The sequence below is a fragment of the Capra hircus genome, chromosome 15, assembly GCF_001704415.2.
Source record: "Capra hircus breed San Clemente chromosome 15, ASM170441v1, whole genome shotgun sequence".
Taxonomy (NCBI): Eukaryota; Metazoa; Chordata; class Mammalia; order Artiodactyla; family Bovidae; genus Capra; species Capra hircus.
Window position 1 is genome coordinate 75,576,805 of NC_030822.1, and position 25,078 is coordinate 75,601,882.

The 25,078-nt window shown below is 36.5% G+C and overlaps 1 protein-coding gene across 2 annotated transcripts in view; it reads left to right on the forward strand.

The window, feature by feature from the left end:
- The window catches only part of CEP126 (centrosomal protein 126), a 112,751-nt gene that overhangs the window by 5,115 nt on the left and 82,558 nt on the right, over positions 1-25,078 (forward strand). For both annotated transcript variants that reach the window (XM_005689378.3, XM_013969408.2), the window contains exon 2: positions 2,085-2,204. In XM_005689378.3, coding sequence (XP_005689435.2) covers positions 2,085-2,204 — 120 coding nt within the window. The remainder of the gene's footprint in view (positions 1-2,084; positions 2,205-25,078) is intronic.

Genomic DNA, 25,078 nt, shown 5'->3' on the forward strand with positions numbered 1-25,078 from the left:
TAGGCTGCAGTCCATGGGGTCACGAAGTCAGACACGACTGAGCAACTTCACTTTCACTTTTCAGTTTCATCCATTGGAGAAGGAAATGGCAGCCCACTCCAGTGTTCTTGCCTGGAGAATCCCAGGAACGGGGGACCCTGGTGGGTTGCCGTCTATGGGGTCGCACAGAGTCAGGCACGACTGAAGCAGCTTAGCAGCAGCATATATGTAGAGAGAGATTTGATTAAATCTAACAATATATAGTTGTCAGAACATTATTACAAACTTTACATTTGTGATTTTCTTTATGTTATTGTGGTGAGACTGCAAGCATGTTAAAACCTTGAACGCAATTGTTAACACGTGCATCATATTCCTTCATATTTCTCGCCTGAACTGAAGCAACTTCTCCCTTTCCTCCCACCCAACAGTGTTGATCTTGGGTACCCTGAAAGGATGTTGGCTTTCCTGCACTGAGATGTTGTGACTTAGCAGTTAGCCATCTTGTTGAAGTCTGACTCTTTCTGGTAAATTACTCTGTTGGAAGAAGCTAAATCTTTAGCTTTTTCCATGCTAACAAAGAACCAGATTCCTTCCTTTTTTTTGGATCAAGTTTATGAATCCTTCAAAAGAAACATTAAGTAAAATTATCATGTATGCAAGTGCATGTATTTGTTTATGGTGAGGTACAAAATTTTATAATTAATTATGGCCAATGGCATAAAAATAGATAAATAGCAACATAGTTGAAAGCGCCCATTCACAAAGTTTCAAATGACTAAAACAGTCAAATAAATGTGATTGGTTTGAAGTATATAGTATTGGATAGGTTTTTTTTACTATGTTGCTGAAATACTGTAGGATCCTAAAATTAAGACATTTTGAATTAACAAATTAGGTACTGCTTAACTTATTATTTAATATGTTGTTTTACCACTAACATTTATATCTTATAAAAATTTTGATTAAATAGACCTCTTAAAGAGAATTTCAAATCTTTATTTGGGGGGAGAGGTGATTTAAACATAGTTTATTCTAAAAAGACAACTAGGCATGCTCACAATATATAACTTCAATACAATCTTATATACATCTACATCTAATGATGAGGTTCTGGAAATGGTAATTCAATGACCACTTCTTAAAACTTCAGAATCATTAAAAGCAGAAAAATACTATGATAAACTTGATAAAGGCATTCAGTAATGCCAGTTGAAATGTAGCTGAGTAAATGCAGACATCAGTTAACCACAGCAATTCAACTTATTTAAAGAAATAAATTTCAAATGAATGGATGATTTAGATAACTAAAATACTCTTTATCTGGCAAACTTCTTGTAAACACTGCTATGTATGGTTTTCCTGATTTTTTTTTTATAACCTATGAGTAAATCAGCAAATTTTCCCAGTTATATTGCTAGCTGATTTTTAATATTTTGATAACTTTCATAATGTGAATTAAAATATCGACCAAAACATTTAACTCATCTGCTTTATATTAGTGAAATATAACCTCCTTTCATTTTTCTACATACATTCCTAAGATGTGTGTGTGTGTGTTTAGTCACTTCAGTTGCGTCTGACTCTGTGCAACCCTATGGACTGCAACCTGCCAGGCTCTGTCCATGGGATTCTCCAGGCAAGAAAGTTGGAAGTGGACTGCCATTTCCTTCTCCAGGGGATCTTCCTGACCCAGAGATCAAACCCAGGTCTCTTAATATCTACCTGTATTAGCAGGCAGATTCTTTACCATCAGCACCACATGGGAAGCCCAACATTCCTAAGATAGCAACTTGTTAATAAGTACCCAAATATCTGTATAATAGAAGAAAAGACAGACATTCTCCTTATCTGGGCTCATGATGTATAAAAGTAATTAATTTTTCCTCAAAGAAAATGAGACGTATCTTCAGTTCTGTTATCAAGTCAAGAAAAAATAAAAACATCTGCCAGTTATACACTGACACTAATGTGTACACATACTGATTATTCCACAAAAAATCATTACATCATTAGTATGAGGCTGTAATTATATTTATCAGATAGCACTGACATTCATCCACTAAAGACGTAAACCACTGTCCTTAACTTTATGCTGTCATTAGAGATATGAAAATTCATTTTGAGAAAAATTTAGAGGAAGAGCGCCAAATATTACTGCAGCAACAAAAAATATGTCGAAATCGAGCACGTAAATATTTTGTGGAGTCAAACCGGAGAAAAAAGTGAGTAATTGTATTTTATTCAAAAGTATAGAAACTCAGTCTTTATAAATTAATAATTTCTCTACTTTGTAGCATTTTACGACAAATTTTATGACAGTGATTTCTGTATAAAATTGATCAAAATGTTTGTGACTTTTTAATTTTATTGTTTTTCTGCCATAGCACAGAATGATGTATCATCTAGTTTAGTAAATGTAACTGAGGCAGTCTTTTCTTGTCATAGAATTTATTAGTGTCATATCTACTTCTTAAAATGACTATAAAATATATTCTTCATTTTCTGTGTCATTTTATGATAAAAAGTGTGGAAAGGAAATGGCACCCCTCTCCAGTGTTCTTGCCTGGAGAATCCCAGGGATGGAGGAGCCTGGTGGGCTGCCTTCTGTGGGGTCACACAGAGTTGGACACAACTGAAGTGACTTAGCAGCAGCAGCAGCATGATAAAAAGTGACCAATTAGCATTTACTCTCTAATAGAATATATTTTATTTTAATTATTATTCACTTATATATAATTTTTATGTATGTACTTCCCTCATTCATCCAGTCAGAAAAATAGGGGAAATATGAATAATGGTGGAAATATTATAAAAAGAATTTTATAAATGATTGCCACTTTAAAAAAAGAGCTTTCTAGTATAAACTGGAAACTAAATAAAGTAAAAACACAAATGCAAACGATTCTATCTCTGCTTGACATTTCTCAAAATTCATTTGAATTACTGGTTTTTTTTTTAAATGCAGAATAGTTATGCCATTTTTATTGTTGTTTCTTTCTACCTTGTTTATATTTCTACATTAGCTGAATAGCAGAGAATCCCTAGAGTTTATTAACTACATCATTGGGCATATGTTGCAAATCTCATTTGGGGAATACAAAATTGTTTACCTGTAATTTTTTTTCTGGCACTGTATTTCTCTTTAGCTCTATACCGCCTGGTGTAGTTGATAATATTTAATGAAGCTTCATTTTGTTTCCATTTTTTATTTGTGTGTTTCTGTTTTTCTCCTACCTTTCAGCTCCTGAAGCTTATAAAAGGCACTGATAGGTGTTCAGTAAAGATGAATAATCTTATGTTGAAAGGGTCATTGGCTTTGGAGTCAGAGATCTAGGTTAAAATCCTAGCTCTATCAGTTAGAGCAAGTTATTTAAGCTCTTTGAGCTTTAGTTTCTCATTTATGGTTGGAATTAATACTATATGTTTCAAGGAACTGTTATGTAGAGAAAAAAAGTTTAATAATAGAAATAGTTGAGAACACATATACAAAATATTTGTCATGTAGTGCTTCAACATTAAAGCTTATTTTATTGATTAACAAATTAATATTTGTCAATTGTACATTTTTAAATAGTCTTGCTGTATGAAATGGCAGGCTTTATATGTGGAATTTGATTCATAAAATTCCAACCTATCTTGTCTCATCAAATACCATAAGAATTCTGATGTAGAAAATATAGAAGAAAATTTTGGGTTTAAAATTCTAAGAGGCAGTACATTTTCCAATATAATTTCATTATGTTTTCCTTTTCTGTTGCCCTACAGATGGCTAAAGAAAACCTGTTTTTATGTAAAGCTACATAATAGTGTTTCTTTTAAACACTAATTATTTATTTCTATATTCACCTTTTATAAAGGGAATGAAATTCTAAATACACTTCTGAACTTCAGAATATATCTATCATTGTGACTTTTTTGCCCCTGCCATTATCTATCCCTTTATGCTTTACATCATCTGAGTTTATGGTGTCTATTCATGTTATGGTCATAGAGTTTAGAAAAACTATTTTTCCTACAGGTAGAGATAGTCTCCTAACACTTAGGTTTTTTCCTACAAAATGAGATAAATTTGTACTTCTACATTGTCATTACTATTTCCCCAGTAGTACTCAAAAGATCTTCATAGCACCAAGTGCTCTTTTTTACTTATATTAATTGCCTAAAATCACACACACTTTATTTTCTTGTTACCATTTTTTGCATTTCTGTTGCCAGTATTTTTCTTGTATGTGTTTATCGCATTCTTAATTTTTCCATTCTGTCACTCAGTATTCATACAGTGAAGTCCCTTTTGTTTCTCTCCAAGACCTTCCTCCACCAGTAGTTACTGCTGCAATAGATATACCCATAGACCTAATCACAATAGGCATCCTGAGACTTCCCTTAGTTGCTTTTAGCAATTACAGACACAGTTGCTTGTCTTCCATAGCATCCCATTTTTTTTTTAATAATATTAGTTTGTGGGAACACAACCACAGATAACTTTCTAGTTAGGCTGCTTTGTGGACCAAGTAATTATAATATATATACATACTTAAAGAATATTAACTTATTTCCTACGTTGTTTTTAATTTTCAACTTAGAACTATCTTTTGATAAATTAGTAAAGAGGCATTTATTCATCAACAGCATAGCTAATTGAGTACCAATTATTAAATATTAGGAGAAAAAATAATTTTGGTTAATCTGCTTCATCATTATAAGTTAGAAATGTCAATAATCAGATCCAGTGTGGCTTCATGAGGAAACTAAATAGAAATGAATTTTAAGAAGTAAAAAACTCAAAAGAAATATTCAATTAGTTTTAAAACAATATAATGTAAGCATGTAGGCTTAAAAGTTTAGATGATCAGACAAAACTCCTATGTAACTATATAACCAACTGGCATAATAAGAAAGAAAAGGATTGAATGGGGAAAACTGCCCAAATAAAGCAAAGAGGAAACACTAGCAAGTGGTGAGGGTCAGGCACTTTGGAAGAATCTTTAAAACCTGTAATAAAGAAGATTCCTTAAATATCCTATAGGCAGAAAAAAAATTACCTAGAGAATCACAGGATGAATTATTTGGTGAACATGAAGTATGAGGTAGCTGCATTATCTATTTGTGAGAATGGTGGAGTATGGAGTTCCCCATGAAGCAGGAAAACCGTACCTTAGAATAAATAAGGACTTATACTTTAAGCAATTTAAGTCATATTAATCAAACCTACATATATAGATGTATGGAATAAGCTAAAAAATATAAACAGATTCAAACAAATTCAGTTATCAGTAGATTTAAATATCCCTGGATATATTATTCATGCATGCGTGCTCAGTGGCTTCAGTCATGTCCGACTCGTTGGTACCCTATGGACTGTAGCCCACAGGCTCCTCTGTCCGTGGGATTCTCCAGGCAAGAGTACTGGAGAGGGCTGCTATGGCCTCCTCCAGAGGATCTTCCCAACCCAGGGATCAGACCCACTTCTGCACTGCAGGCAGGTTCTTTACCACCAAGCCACCAGTGAAGCCCATATTATCCATAATATATTCATAATATATTAAAGAGAAATGAAAGGAATTCAGGACATTTTCAGCTACTGAAAATGTTATAAAGGATAACATTTATTCATTTAACTAACATTTGAAAGTGTAGTAAAAGTGTTAGTCTCTCAGTCTGAATCATGTCCTACTCTTTGCAACCCCATGGACCATAGCCCACCAGGATCCTCAGTGCCTGGAATTCTCCAGGCAAGAATACTGGAGTGGGTTGCCATTTCCTTCTCCAGGGCATCTTCCCAACCCAGAGATCAAACATGGGTCTCCCACAGTGAAGGCAGAGTCTTTACCATCTGAGCCACCTTTCATATACCAGAGGATAAAAAATAAAATGCATGATTCTTGCTCTCTATTTACTAATAATGAAGTAGTAAAAAAAAAAAAAAAAAAGGATGGTAGTGCTGTACAGTAAATACTACAATTGAGTCACCAACAAGGTGCTGTGGAAGTACATCTCACATAGTACATGACAAAGAATTCCTGGAAGAGTAAATTCATATTAGATAACCAGGAGTTAGCTCACTTGAGTGGCAAAGGAGAACAATATGTGACAAAACTTAAATGTTATGAAATAAAATACATTAAAAAAAAGTTTTATGTGATTTAGGCACTGGAAAATGTGGAAGGGTATCAGGAAAGGAAGCTATAGAGCTGACAGGAGACATTACTAAAATAACTTTTGTGCCAGTCTAAAGAAATTAAACCCTATCCTGAGATGCTGTTGAAAGAGTAAAAGAGAGATGGATGATCATGTTCATATTTTATCTCATTATTACGAAGGGTAGAGAATGAATTGAAAGTGTAGGCTGGAGGCAAAGAAGAGGGGTAGAAAACTGTTATGGGGATCTAAGCAAGAGAAGGTATGAAGCTGGCCTATGAAGGCAGAGTCGGAATTGAGTAGTAGGGTCAATAGGAGTCAAGGGTCAGTTATGGGTGGCGCATGAAGAGCATTGTGAGAAGTGGAATACTCATCAATTATGCAAACCTTATTTTGACATTTTTAATGCAAATCTAAATTACAATGCATATTTCTGTCATCTTTTACACAGATTATGATAAATGTGTTTGATCTTTTGTTCATGCCTTAGAATCATTATTATGGGCATCAAATATTTTACTCTGTTATGTTACTGTGTTGCCCTTGAGCTATTTATTTTAATTTAGTTTACAGTACTAGCCTCTACTGGTTAGCTTGGTAAATTCTTTGTTAAAGATTTTTTACCTTACTGCATAGCTGTAATTTCTTTTTTAAAGTTAAATTTAACTTTGTTGTTGTTACTGTTTAGTCGCTAAGTCATTTCTGACTCTTTGCGACCCCATAGACTGTAGCCCACCAGGCTCCCCTATCCTTGGGATTTCCCAGGCAAGAATACTGGAGTGGGTTGCCAGTCCCTTCTCCAGGGGATCTTCTGCACCCAGGGATCAAGCCCAGGTCTCCTGCATTGTCAGGCAGATTCTTTACCACTGAGCCTCCATTTTGAGGTAATTGTAGATTCTTGCAATTGTAAAAAATAATACAGAAAGATCCCATGCATGCATGCTGACTTGCTTCAGTCATTTCTGACTTTTTGCAGCCCTTTGGACTGTAGCCTGCCAGGCTCTTCTTGTCCATAGGATTCTCCAGGCAAGAATACTGGAGTGGGTTGCCATACCCTCCCCCAGGGGGTCTTCCCAACCCAGAGATTAACCTGCGTCTCCTGCAGCTCCTGCCTTGCAGGTGTATTCTTTACCGGTGAGCCACTGGGGAAGCCCAAGATCACATAATACTCTCTATTCAGTTTCCCCCAGTGGTAACATCTAGAAAAACTGTAGTGCAACCTCACAACCAGGATAATGACATATATATAGTCAAGACACAGAACAATTCTGTTATTTCACATTGCCCTTTTATACCCACACCCACTTCCCTCCCACACCCATTCCCTGGAAATCACTAATCTGTTCTCATTTCTATAATTTTTTCATTTCTAGAGTATTATATAAATACTATCATATATATGTATCAGTTCAGTTCAGTCTCTCAGTCGTGTCTGACTCTTTGCGACCCCATGAATCGCAGCACACCAGGCCTCCCTGTCCATCACCATCTCCCGGAGTTCACTCAGACACACGTCCATCGAGTCTGTGATGCCATCCAGCCATCTCATCCTCTGTCATCCCCTTCTCCTCCTGCCCCCAATCCCTCCCAGCATCAGAGTCTTTTCCAATGAGTCAACTCTTCGCATGAGGTGGCCAAAGTACTGGAGCTTCAGCTTTAGCATCATTCCTTCCAAAGAAATCCCAGGGCTGAGCTCCTTCAGAATGGACTGGTTGGATCTCCTTGCAGTCCAAGGGACTCTCAAGAGTCTTCTCCAACACCACAGTTCAAATCATCGATTCTTCGGCACTCAGCCTTCTTCACGGTCCAACTCTCACATCCATACTTGACCACTGGAAAAACCATAGCCTTGACTAGATGGACCTTAGTCAGCAAAGTAATGTCTCTGTTTTTGAATATGCTATCTAGGTTGGTCATAACTTTTCTTCCAAGGAGTAAGTGTCTTTTAATTTCATGGCTGCAGTCACCATCCACAGTGATATTGGAGCCCAAAAAAATGAAGTCTGATACTGTTTCTACTGTTTCCCCCTCTATTTCCTATGAAGTGATGGGACCGGATGCCATGATCTTTGTTTTCTGAATGTTGAGCTTTAAGTCAACTTTTTTGCTCTCCTCTTTCACTTTCATCAAGAGACTTTTTAGCTCCTCTTCACTTTCTGCCATAAGGCTGGGTCATCTGCATATCATGTATAGTGTATATATTATATATATATATATATGGTGATTTATGTTTGATTCAGGATTGCCTGTTTTCACTCAACCCATTTCTCTGGGATTCATCCAGGTTGCTGGATGAATAGCTTATTCCTTTTTGTTACTGAGTATTATTATATTGTATTATTACCATTCACCCATTAAGGATATTTGGATAGTTCCCAGTTTGGAGTTACTATGAATAAAGCTGCTATAAATATTCATGTATAGGTTTTTGTGTAAGCATTGAGGGCAGGAGGAGAAGGGGATGACAGAGAATGAGATGGTTGGATGGCATCACCGAATCAATGGACATGAGTTTGAGTAAACTCTGGGAGTTGGTGATGGACAGGGAGGCCTGGAGTGCTTCGGTCCATGGGGTCACAAAGAGTTGGACACAACTGAGTGACTGAACTGAACTGAACATCTTTATTTCTCTGGGATAAATGAAAGAGTACAATTGCTGGATCATATTTTGGTTTAGCCTTTTAAAAAACCGCTAAATTGGTCTTCAGAGTGACTATCCACCAGCAGTGTAAGAGTGATCCGGTTTTCCACATCCTCATTAGCATTGATGTTGTAACTATTTTGTATTTTAGCCATTCTTAAAGGTGTAGTGTGGAGAAGGAAATGGCAACCCACTCCAGTATACTTGCCTGGGAAATCCCATGGACAGAAGGAGCCTAGTGGGCTACAGTTCCATTGGGTTGCAAAGAACTGGGTACAACTTAGCAACTAAACAGCAACAACAACAAAGGTGTAATAATATCTTGGTGTGGTTTTAACTGATATTTTCTTAATGCCTATTGATGCAGAATATCTTTAATGTGCTTTTTTGCCATCTGCCTATCTATGAAATTTCTCATAATGTCTTTTATCCATTTTCAATTTTTTTGAAGTATAGTTAATTTACAATGTTATGTTAGTTTCATGTGCACAGCCAAGTGATTCAGTTATACGTATATACACGTTCTTGGATTCTTTTCCATTATAGGTTATTACAGAATATCGAGTACAGTCCCCTGTACTATACAGTAGGTCCTTGTTGTTTGTTCTTTATCTAGTCTATATATAGTAATCAGTATATTTTAATCCTAAACCCCTAATTTATCTTCCTGCCCCTCCCACTATCCCCTTTTGTAACCATAAGTTTGTTTTCTATGTCTGAGTCTATTTCTGTTTTGTAAATATATTCATTTGTATCATTTTTTAGAGTCCACATATAAGTGGTATCATATATTTGTCTTTCTCTAACTTCACTTAATATGGTAATCTCTAGGTCCATAAGCAAGTGGTTTTATTTCTTTCTATGGGCAAGTAATATTCCTTTGTATATGTATACTACTAATTTATCCATTCATCTGTTAGTGGACATTTTGGTTGCTTCTGTCAGGTTGGTTTATTTCTCTCCCTGTTTTTGTCTCATCCATAACAAAGATTTGGAATGATGGACTAATTACAGCTAAAGCAGGCAAGATATCTTGACTGTTGTCTCATAATAACAAGGATTCAAAACAACAGACTAGTTACAGATCAACCACAGCTCAAGCAGACAGAACTTTTATTAAACCAGAGAGTGGATAGTACACTCTGGAGACATGGGAGCAGCTGTGGCAACGTTCCTCTTGGTTTCCACTTTTATACTTCCCATCTCCTCCTCTTGGTTCTGCCCTGTGTACCCAACACCAATCAGGAAAGGGAATGCAAATTGCTGTATGCTCAAGGTCAATTAGGGAAGGGGGCGTGTCTGGGCACATGCAAAAGTAGCATTTTTACATATTCATCTAGGTGGGGGTGGGCTGGGAGCTTTAATTAATAGTTGCAGGTTACATAACAGGCTCTATTGCTCCTGCTTTCCCATATTTCAGTCTGTTGTAATCATATGTATGTATAGAATATTTATGAACCTTTAATGGGCTCCTGGCTGCCTAAGGATACTTGAGGACACAGCTGTGTACAAGAGAGAATGTGCCAGAGTTGGAGAAGCCCTGTGGTGAGTCTGTATCCACTGTGTGCCTAGGGCACATGGGCAAGAATTGGAAAAGTCTCTGTGGCTATTTTTGTAGCATATCTGTGAGCTCTCTTGGGAGTGTCTGAGGTTTAGAGATCAGCTTGCATCCCTTTCCCTTAAGCCACCCCTCATTGCTCATGCCTAACTTCCTACCTAACAGTTCCATATCTTGACTATTGTAAATAGTGCTGCTGTGAACATAGGGGTGCATGTATCTTTTCAAATCAGAGTTTTCTCCAGATATATGCCCAGAAGTGGGATTACAGAATCATATGTTTACTATTTTTAGCTTTTTAAGGAACCTCCATGCTGTTCTCCACAGTGGGTGCACCAATTTAAATTTCCATCAACAATTTAGAAGAGTTCCTTTTTCTCCAGACCCTCTCCAGCATTTATTATTTGTAGGCTTTTTAATAATGGCCATTCTGACTGATATGAGATGATACCTAACTGTAGTTGTGATTTTCTAATAATTAGTGATATTGAGCATCTTTTCATGTGTCTATTGGCCATCTCTACTTTTTCTGCCCATTTTTTTGATTGGGTTGTTTGTTTTTCTGATATTGAAGCTGTGTGAGCTGTTTTTATATTTTAGAAACTAATTCCTTGTCAGTAGGATCATTTGCAAATATTTTATCCCAGACTATAAATTGTCTTTTCATTTTGTTTATATGCAAAAGCTGTGCAAAAGCTTTTAAGTTTAATTAGGTCCTATTTGTTTATTTTTGTTTTTATTTCCATTAGTCCAAGAGATGGCTCCAAAAATATTGCTATGATTTGTGTCAGAGTGTTCTGCCTCTATTTTCCTCTAGGAATTTTACAGTATCTAGCCCTACATTTAGATATTTAATCTGTTTTGAGATTATTTTTACATGGTATTAGAGAATATTATAATTTCTTTGTTTTACAGGTAGCCATCTAATTTTCCCAGAATCACTTCTTGAAAAGACTGTCTTTTCTCCACGTATAGCCTTGCCTCCTTTGTCTTCAGTTCAGTTCAGTCACTCAGTCGTGTCCAACTCTTTGCAACCCCTTGGACTGCAGCACACCAGGCCTCCCTGTCCATCGCCAACTCCCAGAGTTTACTCAAACTCATGTCCTTTGAGTCAGTGATGTCATCCAGCCATCTCATCCTCTGTTGTCCCCTTCTCCTCCTTCCTTCAATCTTTCCTAACATCAGAGTCTTTCCCTTTGTCTTAGATTGACTTTTCATCCATTTTCTAATTAGATTATTTGCTTTTTTACTGTCGAGTTTTGAGAACCCTCTATATATTCTAGGTACAAATCCTATGTCAAATGTGTGGTTTGCAAATATTTTATTCTGCACTGGAGTTTATATTTTCACTTTTTTAATAATAGAGGCTTTCCTAGAGCAAGTTTCTCATTTTTATGAAGTCCACTTTATCACTTTTTCTTCTTATAGCTTGTGTTTTTGGAGAAGCCTTTGCTTGGTTCTAGATCCTGAATATTTTCTCCTAAAAGTTTATAGGCTTACAAACTGTAAAAAGTTTGTATTTTTACAGTCTAGGTGTGTAATCTATTTTAAGTTAATTTTTTTATAGTGTATGAGACATAGGTCATGGTTTTTTGGTTTTGTTTTGTTTAACCTATGGATATCCAATTAGTCCAGCATTCTTTGTTCAAAAACTATCTTTCCTCTATAAATTTTTTGCACCCTTGTCAGAAATCATTTGTGCACATTTGTGTGGGTCTATTTCTTGGTTCTCTAAATGGCAGTCCACTCCAACACTCTTGCCTGGAAAATCCCATGGACGGAGGAGCCTGATAGGCTACAGTCCATGGGGTCCAAAGAATCGGACACTGAGCGACTTCACTTTCACTTTCACTTTCATCCCTCCACCAAGGCTATTACACAGTTTTGATTACTGTGGCTATAAGTACTCAAATCACTTCCTTCCATTTTACTCCTTTTTTTTTTCAAAATTCTTTTATTCTAATTATTTTGCCTTTACATATAAAATTAAAATAATCATTTTGTATCTGTAAAGAAATGTCACTAGGATTTTTATAGGAATTGCTTTATACTTGTATATCTAAAGGATGTGGGAAGAATTGACATACTATGTTTCTATGTTGAATCTCCTAATAAATCCACTGAGTATTTTTCTTTCAATAGTATTTTTTAGTTCTAAAATTTCCATTTGATTTTTCTTTATATCTTCTGTTTAGTTTTGGAAACTTTGTGTTTTCATTTGCAAACCTGTCAACTTGATATTGGCCTATGGACTATCTTTTTTCATTTAGTTTGTGATCTTCCTGGTTCTTAGACTGACAAGTGATTTTTCTACTGGAAATCAGACATTTTCATATCTTGTTATGAGACTCTGAAACTTACTTACTTCAGCCTCAGCTGGCTTTCTCTGGCACTATGCCAGCAGAGGAAGGGAGTAGGAGAGGGAGACACTGCTTCATTGCTGACAGTTGGAGGTGGAAATCTAGGTTTACCCCTCTGTTGGCACGGTTGGGAAAGAGACTTCTTATCACTTCTGGGCAGTTGGAGTTACAGCTCCTCACGTGGTCCCCATTGGCACCACATTGGGAGTGCCCTCATTACTGTTAGTGAAAGTTGGTAAAAGTTTCGTCTTTCCACAGGCCTCCTGAAAAGAATCCACCCAGGGGAAGTAGGGGATAGCTCATCATTGCAAGGCAGGTGATAGTGCAGACTCTCCACTAAATTACTGCTAATACTGGGACTGGGGAGGACCTCATTACCACTAGATGGGGGTGAAAGCCTAGCAGTCTACTGAGCTGCTCTGACAGCATTCAACAGCATTCTGGCTACATTCTGACGAGGATGGAAATGAAATCTAGGCTCCCTACTCAGTCTTGGCTTAGATGGGAAAAGGACCACAGTTCTTTTTTTCTGTGATGTTTAGATGAAGTAGTAAGATTATTGTCAAAAAGTTTTCTGTCTTGCTACACTGGCCTTTTCCTCCTCGTGGAGCTAGAGATAGCAGACTTTTTTTTTTTTTTTTGGTGGTGGTGGTGAAGTGAGAGATGGTGCTTTTTTGTCCTGTTTACATTTCCATGTTGCCTATTTCTCCCACTCCAGGTATGGGACATATGAAGCCAAAAGAAAACTCAGGGAGCTTACGACCATGTTTTCCCTTGGATCCTGAGGTCCCTAGCCAGTTTGCCTCCTTTTCTCCATCTTTCAGACTCTTCTAAATTTTTTTTTAATGTAATGTCCAAGATTCTTATTTGTTCTTAGTGAAAGACATAGCAGAAAGTCTGTTTACCTCCTCTTCTCAGAAGCAAAATTTCTTTTTGATGTTAGTATTTCTTCTTCTGGACTTCCCTGTTGGCTCAGTGGTAAAGAATATCTCTGCTAATAGAGGAGCCACAGAAGTGGGTTCAATCCCTGGGTTGGGAAGATCCCCTGGAGGAGGCAATGGCAACCCACTCCAATATTCTTGCCTGGAGAGGATCCTGACGGGCTACATCCATGGGGTCAAAAAGAGTCAGACACTGAGCACAGACATACACACACACATTTCTCCCTCTAGACGCTTGTTCACCTTTCTTCTTTCATTTCTAATGCAGTATTACCTAAGTAAACAAAGGGTTTTATCGGAACTGAGTGTAATAAGAATGTATGTGAATAAGGACTTGAGACTCTTATGACTGAAATTTATGTGCTTTAATTGATATTGATATGTTTATTTTAGCCAATACCTCAGCCTTTAGAGAAATGAGGTGCTATTATATTTTCCCTTTGTAGTATGTACATTACTAATTATATTTGTTAAGTCTGAATATGAATCTTTGTTGTTTGGGTATTTTCCCCTCCAATAAGGGTAATTTTTCATTTTTTATTGTTTTCTTTTCCAGTCAAATGACAGACAATAAGTTGGAAATATGATATTCAACATAGATTTGGGGCATTCCAAATAAGTTTCACTCTTTTCAAGTATAAGATGTGTTTCTTTGCCATGCAGTGAAAATTGACAGTATATTCTTGAGCTGTTTTATTTCTAAATTCAATATATTCTTGAGTTGTTTTATAGGATATTGGCATTATTGTTTGTTTAAAATGTTATACTTTATTCTTAAAAACTATTTTTCTAATTGCATTAATTTAAAATATAATATTTTATTCTATTTTTAAATATCTTTAATTATCTCAAAATATAGTTGAGTTTTAAACTAATATGTGATCATATCTCTAGAAAGTTATATCTACCTAAATCTGAATTATGGTTCCAAATAGAAAAAAACATATCACAGAAGGCCAGCTCTCCAGTTCTGCCTGTGTTGTTCTGATCCAAGTTACTCTTAGTCACTATTGTTTGGGTTCTGCTGTTAAAGAAAGTAATTGTCATGGTGGTTATTTATATACTTCTTAAGGAAGTATATAAAGAAAAAAATTATACTCCATAATTGTAGATTCCCAAACTGTTTGTTTGTGGAAACCAAACAGTTTAGCAAATAGCCATCATTTTCTGAAGTGTATCGCTTTGAGCCAAGGTGGTCTACATCTTTCAGAATTGTACATTTTAAATAGACTTCAAAAGTTGCTAAGGCACATTATTCATAGTACCCAATCTAAAAGACTATTAACAGATGAATGAATAAAGAAAAAGTGGAATATAAATACCATGGATCCATGTCTTGGCTATTGTAAACAGCAATGAATATTGGGGTGCATGCATCCTTTCAGACCATGTTTTTTTCTGTATATATGCCCAGGAATGGGATTGCAGGGTCATGTGTTAGCTCTATTTTTAGTTTTTTTTTAAGGAATTTGTTCTCCATAGTAACTATACCAACTTACATTCCCACCCCCAGTGTAGAAAGGTTCCTGTCTCTCCACATCCTCTCCAGCATTTATTGTTTTTGGGTTTAGGGGGTTCTTTTGTGATGATAGTCATTCTGACTTGGTGTAAGATGGTATCTCATTGCAATATAGATTTGTATTTCTCTGATCATTAGCAATGTTGAGCATCTTTTCACATGCCTTTTGGCCATCTGTATGCCTTCTTTGGGGAGAAGGCAATGGCACCCCACTCCAGTACTCTTGCCTGGAAAATCCTATGGACGGAGGAGCCTGCTAGGCTGCAGTTCATGGGGTCGCTAAGAGTCGGACACGACTGAGTGACTTCACCTTCACCTTTCACTTTCATGCACTGGAGAAGGAATGGCAACCTACTCCAGTGTTCTTGCCTGGAGAATCCCAGGGACGGGGGACCCTGGTGGGCTGCCATCTATGGGGTCGCACAACATGACTAAAGTGACTTAGCAAAAGCATCCCTTCTTTGGAGGAATGTCTGTTTAGGTCTTCTGCCCATTTTTTTGATTGGGTTGTTTGTTTTGATGATGTTAAACCTCATGAGCTATTTGTAGAATTTGGAGACTAATCCTTTGTCTGTCACATCACTTGCAAATATTTTCTCCTAATCTCTCTTTCCCAGCATCAGGGTCTTTTCCAATGAGTCAGTTCTTCATATCAGGTGGCCAAAGTATTGGAGTTTAAGCTTCAGCTTCAGTCCTACCAATGAATATTCAGGACTGATTTCCTTAGGATGGACTGGTTGGATCTCCTTGCAATTCAAGGGACTCTCAAGGGTCTTCTCCAATACCACAGTTGAAAAGCATCAATCCTTCGACACTCAGCTTTCTTTATAGTCCAACTCTCACATCCATACATGACTACTGGAAAAAACCATAGCTTTGACTAGATGGACCTTTGTTGGCAAAGTAATGTCTCTGGTTTTTAATATGCTGTCTAGGTTGGTCATAACTTTTCTTCCAAGGAGCAAGCGTCTTTTAATTCATGGCTGCCGTTACCATCTGCAGTGATTTTGGAGCCCAAAAAAATAAAGCCTGTCACTGTTTCCACTGTTTCCCCATCTATTTGGCATGAAGTAATGGGACTAGATGCCATGATCTTAGTTTTCTGAATGTTGAGTTTTAAGCCAACTTTTTCACTCTACTCTTTCACTTTCATTAAGAGGCTCTTTAGTTCTTCTTCACTTTCTGCCGTAAGCATGGTGTCATCTGCATATCTGAGGTTATTGATATTTTTCCTGGCAATCTTGATTCCAGCTTGTACTTCATCCAGCCCAGCATTTCTCATAATGTACTCTGCATAAAAGTTAAATAAGCAAAAAAAAAAAAAAAAAGTTAAATAAGCAGGGTGACAATATACAGCTTTGATGTTCTACTTTCCCAATTTGAAACCAGTCTGTTCTTCCATGTCCCATTCTAACTGTTGCTTCTTGACCTGCATACAGATTTATCAAGAGGCAGGTCAAGTGGTCTGGTATTCCCATCTCTTTCAGAATTTTCCACAGTTTGTTGTGATCCACACAGTCAAAGGCTTTGGCATAGTCAATAAAGCAGATGTTTTTCTGGAACTCTCTTGCTTTTTCAATGATCCAGCAATGTTGTCAATTTGATCTCTAGTTCCTCTGCCTTTTCTAAATCCAACTTGAACATCTGGAAGTTCGTGGTTCACATATTGTTGAAGCCTGGCTTACAGAATTTTGAGCATTACTTTGCTAGTGTGTGAGATGAGTAATGCTAGCATTACTTTGTGCGGTAATTTGAGCATTCTTTGGCATTGCCTTTTTTGGGGATGAGAATGAAAACTGACCTTTTCCAGTCCTGTGGCCACTGCTGAGTTTTCCAAATTTGCTAGCATGTTGAGTGCAGCACTTTCACAGCATCATCTTTCAGGATTTGAAAGCGCTCAACTGGAATTCCATCACCTCCACTTACTTTGTTCATAGTGATGCTTCCTAAGGCCCACTTGACTTTGCATTCCAGGGTGTCTGGAATAATCACCATTGTGATTATCTTGGTCATGAAGATCTTTTCTGTATAGTTCCTCTGTGTATTCTTGCCACCTCATCTTAATATCTTCTGCTTCTGTTAGTCCGTACCAGTTCTGTCCTTAATTGTGCCCATCTTTGCATGAAATGTTCCCTTGGTGTCTGTGATTTTCTTGAAGAGATCTCTGTAGTCTTTCCCATTCTGTTGTTTCCTCTATTTCTTTGTAATGATCACTGAGGAAGGTTTTCTTATCTCTCCTTGCTATTCTTTGGAACTCTGCATTCAAATGGTATATATTTATAGACTTAGAGAATAAACTTATGGTTGCCAGGGGGAAGGATGGGAGGAAGGAATTGTTAGGGAGTTTGGGACATGTACACACTACTATATTTTAAATGGATAGCCAACAAGGTCCTACTGTATAGCACAAAGAACTCTGCTCAATGTCATGTGGCAGACTGGATGGAAGGGGAATTTGGGGGAGAATGAATACACGTATATGTATGGCTGAATCACATTGCCGTCCACTTGAAAATATCACAACACTGTTAATCAGCTATACTCAAATACAAAATAAAAAATTTTAAAGTAAAAAATAAGTAAATAAATAAACACCATGGAATGCTACTCAACCTTCAAAAAAGAAGGAAATCCTATCATTTCTGACAACATGAATGAACCTATAGGGCATTATACTAAGTGAAATAAGCTAGACACAGAAAGACAAATATTGCATGATCTTTCACTTACACTTATATGTAGACTCTAAAAACAAAGTTGAACTCATGGTAACAAAGTGGAATTATGGTTTCCAGAGGCTGGTGGAGAGGATGGGGGAATAAAAGGAGAGAGATTGATCAAAGAGTACAAACTTTCAGGTATAAGGTGAATAAGTTTGCAAACCAAATGTACAGCCTGGTGACTATAGTTAATAAAAATGTATTATAAAAATAATAATGTATTATATGCCAGAAATTTGCTAAGAGAATGGAGCCCAAGTTATCACACAAAGTAATCAGAGGTGATGGGTGTGTTAATTAGTTTGATTGTTGTATTCATTTCAGTGTGTACATGTATATCAAAACATCATGTTGTAAATCTTTAATACATACAATTTTTATTTATCCTAAAAAGTTATTTTTACATTGCCAAAGAAGACCATATTTCTTCTATGAAAAAGTGTAATTCCATGGTAAATGGGAGGCAGCGACATACCCTTCCAGTGCTGAATTCTGCAATGGCAGAGAAGCTGTCTCTCATTTTTATCCCCAGATCCTTTTATTCCCACAGTCCTTACCACAGTGCCTGACATATATTAACATAAAATAAAATCAGTAACTACTCATTAAGTGAATAAGGAAGGAACTACATTAATCATCACTTTTTTAATAAGCAAAGTTTTTTAGTAAGACTTTGTTTTATTGAGCCTGTTATTAAGTTTGGGAGTGGAAACGTCTGCTTTTTGATCACATTCCATCCCTTGTTAAATTTGATTTGGTCTATCACAGCCCATATTTCCTATGATACAAAAAAGTGCTGTGTGAAATTATTTTTTACTATCTTTATGCATTTTATCCCAGAGAACAGGGCCACTGTGGAGCATTATAAAATTATAGTGATAGTAGTTTGCTATCAAAATGAACTTCTGATTATAGCATGGAAAATAATCACCTCTTAGCTTTGGAAATCTATCATTCCTCATTGCCAAATTGTTGAACTGGTGTTACTTTCTCAATATTTTCTCAATCTGAAAAACTGCTAATTTTTTTCTTTTTCTCAGCTCAGAACCTTTGCATGCTGTTTCTTCAGCCTAAAGCATATCCTTACCCCTCATTCTTTTCATGACTGGCCTCCTTATTCTGAAAATTGTAGCTTAAATATCATGTCTCCAGAGAAATGTTCCCTGTTTATTTAAAGTGAGTTTCCTTGGTTCCCTATCGTGGACTAAAGTTTGTTTACTTCAGAGCACTACGACAATTAGGAACTCTTTGTTTACTTGAGTAGATTGCCTCAGTAGATTATAAATAACTACACAGACCATATCTGTTTTACTTATCCCCAGCAGATAAATTATTAAGTTAAAATAATAAATAACTGCTTTTAAATGTGCGCTGATCTATTGATGTTAACATGTGGTCAGATATTTGTTCAACAATTATTTATTGAACATCCACCAAGTGCAAGGCTTTGGTATTCTAGAAATACCAAAACTCCAGGAATTCTAGAAATTAAGTTTTCAGTCCCTGTACTTAGAGAACTGAATATGATGGGGGAGAGACAGTTCCTATGTGATTAATTCTTTGATTCAACAATGAATATTCCAAGCAGGATGCTGTGTGCTGACCCAACTGTCCTTCTTAAGATACTGAGAGCCTAACAAGTAATACAGAAAACTGAAGAGATGATTACAGGTTAGTGGACAAATACTATAAGAAAATCAAGCTTAGTGTTCTTTGGGAAGCCAGTTTTGTTACAAGTGATGTCAGAGACAGAAATGCTTTAGAAAATGAGAGAAAAATTACCCCAAAAAGGCTGTTACATAGTATATCGTATAATGATTAAAAACCAGCCAAAACCAGACTGCCTAGTTTAGACTACCAGTTCTTCCACTTAGTGATTAATGTGACCTTAGAAAAAAGTACTTAACCTTTCAAAGACTGAGTTTTTTCATGTATAAAATACTTAACTCAGAGAACTGTTGTGAGATGAAACAAGATAATGCGCATAAAATACCTATCATCTACAATGCCTGACTGTAGTAGCACCTGGAGTACATGATGATGATGATGATGATGTCATTTTCACAGGCTGCCTTATGTGTAGTAATGAACTTTTCTTTCCCAGCAGTCTTCACCCAAACTTCCTTTTAAATCAGTCCCTAGAATCCTGATTGTATCCCCTGTCCAGAATACAAAGATCAGCTATATAAACTCTTACCCATATGCAGAGTGCCTTTCACACTGCAAAGAACACGGTAAACGTGGAAAATGTTCATCCCCTTCAAAGCAAAATGAAGGCTTAAAACAGGTAAAGGTGTGATTGTATTACAAACTGTTCCTAGAACCTCAAATTTAGATTAATATGGATAAAAGTAAATTTTTAGGTGTGTAAAAAGTTCTCTGCTTAACAGCTTCTGTTTTCCTCAATGATAAAGTATGTGAGAGGAAAATAGAAGATGATATTGTAGAAAGTAAAGGAAACTAGAAGATATTTGATTGGAGAAGGCAATGGCACCCCACTCCAGTACTCTTGCCTGGAAAATCCCATGGACAGAGGAACCTGGTAGGCTGCAGTCCTTGAGGTCGCGAAAAAGCAGACACGACTGAGTGACTTCACTTTCACTTTTCACTTTCATGCATTGGAGAAGGAATTGGCAACCCACTCCAATGTCCTTGCCTGGAGAATCCCAGGGATGGCGGAGCCTGGTGAGTTGCCATCTGTGGGGTCTCACAGAGTCGAACACGACTGAAGCGACTTAGCAGCAGCAAAGGATGGAGTAGGAGAAGTCATTGTTGCCCCTCATTATCACTCCTAACCTGTCTGTTTTCTTTAAAATCCTCCAGCTCTTTTGAAGCATATCCAGTCAAACTATGTTGCTCACCACTCTGATTGTGGTTATCTATAGATCCTCTATGTCATCCCTTGAAAATTTTAACACCTGGCTCTTTTTGTCTCCCTACCACTGTTCTAGTGATTGTTCTTTGTAATTTCAATATTTGCCTAAACCACCCATCCAACCTGATGGCTTGTTATTTTATTGAACTTCACCCTGTCATTGACCTCAGCTGTTACCAATTGCTCCTCTACCTCCTAAACCTAAATTTCAAGTATTTCAATCTCTATACCTCCTATCTTTCCATAACACTTCCTCCTAGTACTCTGGATTCAGCAATTCTAAGACCCCACCCCAGTCCACTTGTCTTAGCACCATTTTTTTGTTCATTGTGTGCTCAGTCATGTCCGACTCTTGGCGACACCATAGACTATAACCCACAGGCTCCTCTGTCCATGGAATTTCCCAGGCAAGAAACCTGGAGTGGGTTTCCTGTTTCTTCTCCAGGGGATCTTCCCCACCCAGGGATTGAACCCACGTCTTTGTGTTGCTTCAGCCATGTACAACTCGTGACCCCAAGGACTGTAGCCCGCCAGGCTCTTGTGTCCATGGGATTCTCCAGGCAAGAATACTGGAATGGGTTGTCTTGCCCTCCTCTAGGGGATCTCCCCAACCCAAGGATGGAACCATGTCTCTCATATTTCCTGAACTGGCAGGCGGGTTCTTTACCAGTAGCACTACCTGGGAAGCAGACAGTGTCTTTACCACTGAGCCACATGAGAAGCCCCTGTTCATTCCATCCCTTATATCCTTGCTTTTATTCAAACTGAATAAAGTGATCTATCATTATCATTCCCTTGCATGTATTAATACCTCCAAATCCCTTGTTAATTTCTACCCTTATAACAACCATTGTTCTGATTTCTATAATCAGAATTCATTTTGCCTGTTTTTGTACTTTTGTTTCTGGCTTCTTTTTCTTAATGTTGAAAGTCATCCTCATCATTATATATATGTGTATATATCAGTAGGTCATTCTTTTTTATTGTTGAGTGGCATTACATTGTAAATATATCATTATTTGTTTATCCATTTTCCCTTTGATGGACATGAAGTTGTTCTAATTTAGGACTATTAATAAAGCTACTGGCTGTGATAATTCAAGCTGAAGTGGTAAAGAAATTTTTTTGTGGATGTGTGTTTCATTTCTCCCAAGTAAATACCTAAAAGTAGAATTGCTGGGTCTTAGGGTATATGTGTGTTTATTGGTGTATGAAGCTGTCAAACAATTTTCCAAAAGGGCTAACCATTTTACATACCCAGTAACAATGTACATGAGCTCCAGTAGCTTTTTAACTTCCATTCAACCTTTTCACCTTTAGCCATATAATAGACTACAAATGGTTTTATTTTGCAGTTCCCTGATTAGTCATTCCTATATAGTTTTTGTGAAGTCCCTGGGAAGGGGACTTCATTTTTTAATTGGATTTTCATCTTCTTGTCATTGTAAGATTTTTTTATGTATTCTGGATACAGTTTCTTTGTCAGAGATATGTAAGTATTTTCTTCCAATTGGTGGCTTGCCTTTTTATTTACTTAATGAAATCTTTCAAAAAGCAGTTGTAAGTTTTAATAAAGAATAGTTTATCAATTTTTTGTTCTATGGATAGTTCTTTCTGTGTCCTCTGTAAGACATTTTTGTCTACTACAGGGTTATGAACATAGCCTTCTTGTTTTATCCTAAAACATTTATAGTTTTAGCTTTTTAGTTTAGGTTTATCATTCATCTCAATTTGTGTATGGTGTGATATGAAGGTTGAGGTAGGTTTTTCCTGTAAGTGTATCTGGTTGCTCTGGCACCATTTGTTGGAATTGTTTCCTTTTTTCATTTAGTGGCCCTGGCCTCTTTTTTCAAAAATCAATGAACCATGTGTGGGAAGGTCTGCTTCTGTATTGCACATTCTGTTCTATCCTGCTGTATGCTGCTGCTGCTAAGTCGCTTCAGTCGTGTCTGACTCTGTGCGACCCCATAGACGGCAGCCCACCAGCCTCCCCCATCCCTGGGATTCTCCAGGCAAGAACACTGGAATGGGTTGCCACTTCCTTCTCCAGTGCATGAAAGTGATATGTGAAAGGGAAGTCGCTCAGTTGTGTCTGACTCTTGGCGACCCCCTGGACTGCAGCCCACCAGGCTCCTCCGTCCATGGGATTTTCCAGGCAAGAGTACTGGAGTGGGGTGCCATTACCTTCTCCGACTGGTCTATATATTCCATACCAATACCACACTGCCTTGATTATTGTAGCATTATAGGAGGAGAATTTTTCACATTTTGTTTTTCTTCTATAGCAGTTTTGCTAACATTTCTTTTAAGAAGTTAGTCCATTTTCTCTAAGTTGTTCAATTTACTAGCATAAAGTTGTTCATAATATTTTCCTATTTTTTAAATGCCTGGGGTATTTGTAGTGATCTTTCATTCATGATATTGATCATTTTTGTTTGCTTTTTTTTTATCACTTTTGATATGAGTTTATCAATTTTATTTAAAGTTTCATAAGCAAATTTAGTCCATGTGGTCTCTATTTTTTGTTTAGTATTTCATTGGTTTCTTTTCTGATTTTTGTTTATTCCCTTCTTTAGAATAAATTAGTTCTACTTCTAACACCTCAAAATAGAAATTAAATTATTGATTTTAAACCATTCTGTTTTTCTAATAGGCTTTTAAAGCTATTTCCCTCTTAACAATCTTATAACTACATTTAACAGGTTTGATATGCTGTATTTACATTTTCAGGTAGTTTAAAAAGTTCTCTTTACTTTTGATTTCTTCTTTGACCTGCGGCTTATCTAGGAGTATATTGCAGTGGTGGTTTTTAATTTCCAGTTATTTGGAGCTTTCTTAGATATCATAATTGATTTCTAATTTTTTGGTCAGAGAACGTGTTCTGTAGGATTTAAATTTTATGAGATTCATTGGCATATATGTTATGGCCCTACCTAAGATTTCTTATGGTGTACTTGAAAAGAATGTATATGTTGTATCTAAAACAGTTGTTGGTTATTAACAGTTCTATAAATAACAAGGTCAAAGTAGTTGATAGTGTTCTTCAAATCTTCTGTATTCTTACTGATATTATTTATCTGATTGTTCTATCAGTTATTAAGAGTGAGATGTTACAGTATGCAACTATGATTGTGGATTTATCAGTTCCTCTCTTTAGTTCTGTTTGTGTGATGTATCTTGATGATCTGTTATTTAAGTGCATACATATTATTTTGTTATGTTTTCTTGATAAACTGACCCTTCTCTCAGTATGAAATGTTGTTTTTCATCTTGTAATACTCCTGTCTTAAGGCCTGCTTCATCTGGTATTAATATATATTTTATATATATATATATGTTTTTTTTTTTTCCTGCTTTTTGGTCCTTTGGCTTTCATCCTATCTGTATTTGTAGTGGTCCTCTTGGGTTTTGCTTTAAGTGTTTCAGTTATAAACTGTGAATAACTATGAAAGGTCTAAGATTTTTAACCAGCTTGCAGGCTAATGATTTAGCTTACACAATTTCATATATGTTGTGGTAGGCTAAAAGAAAAACATAACCCCCCTAATTCGAAGATAGACTTTCCATAGGAAAAGCAATAGCCAAAGAATATCTTGTGTCAGTTCCCAACCTCCAGGCCCCTAAGGGCAATGTAGTGGAGGCCGCAGCAGTTATATATGCAGTAAAGTTCATTACAGAGTAGGAAGCACAGAATTGGGCAACTCTAATCTTATACATTGCTGCTGCCCATCCTCCTCTCCAGAGAGGGAGACATCTTATCTTTACTCTGGAATGTAAACAAGTAGAGATCTCTATCTTTACTATCCCAGATTGTCTCCAGGAAGAAAGACCTTTCTAAGCTTTACTATCCTGGAATGTCTCCTTATACAAACATTTTTAACTAGGCTGTAAATGCCTTCAAAGAGGACCTGAACTGTGTAGAAACATGAAATATTCATAGAGAATTATCTCCCAAAACCAAGACTCTGCTTTTTAAATGGAGTGTTTAGTTTATTTACATTTAATAATTATTGAAATGGTTTGATTTAGGTCTATAATTTAACTTTGTTTTCTATTAATTCTTTATTTTTTTCTATTGTTTGTGTTTTCCTCCTTCCTGTCTTCTTTGACTTAGTTAAAAAGAAAGTTTTTTTTTCAGTTTTCCTATTTTCAGTGGCTCCTCTTGGAATTGCAATATTTATTAACTGTTTCTGGTTAATATTAGATCATTTCACATAAAATATAAGGATCTTTCAACATTTTAATTATGTTTAACCACCTCCCTAGCATCCTTTGTGCTATTTTGTCATTTCTTTTATACCTATACATGTTATAAACCCATAATACAATATTGTATTTTTTGTA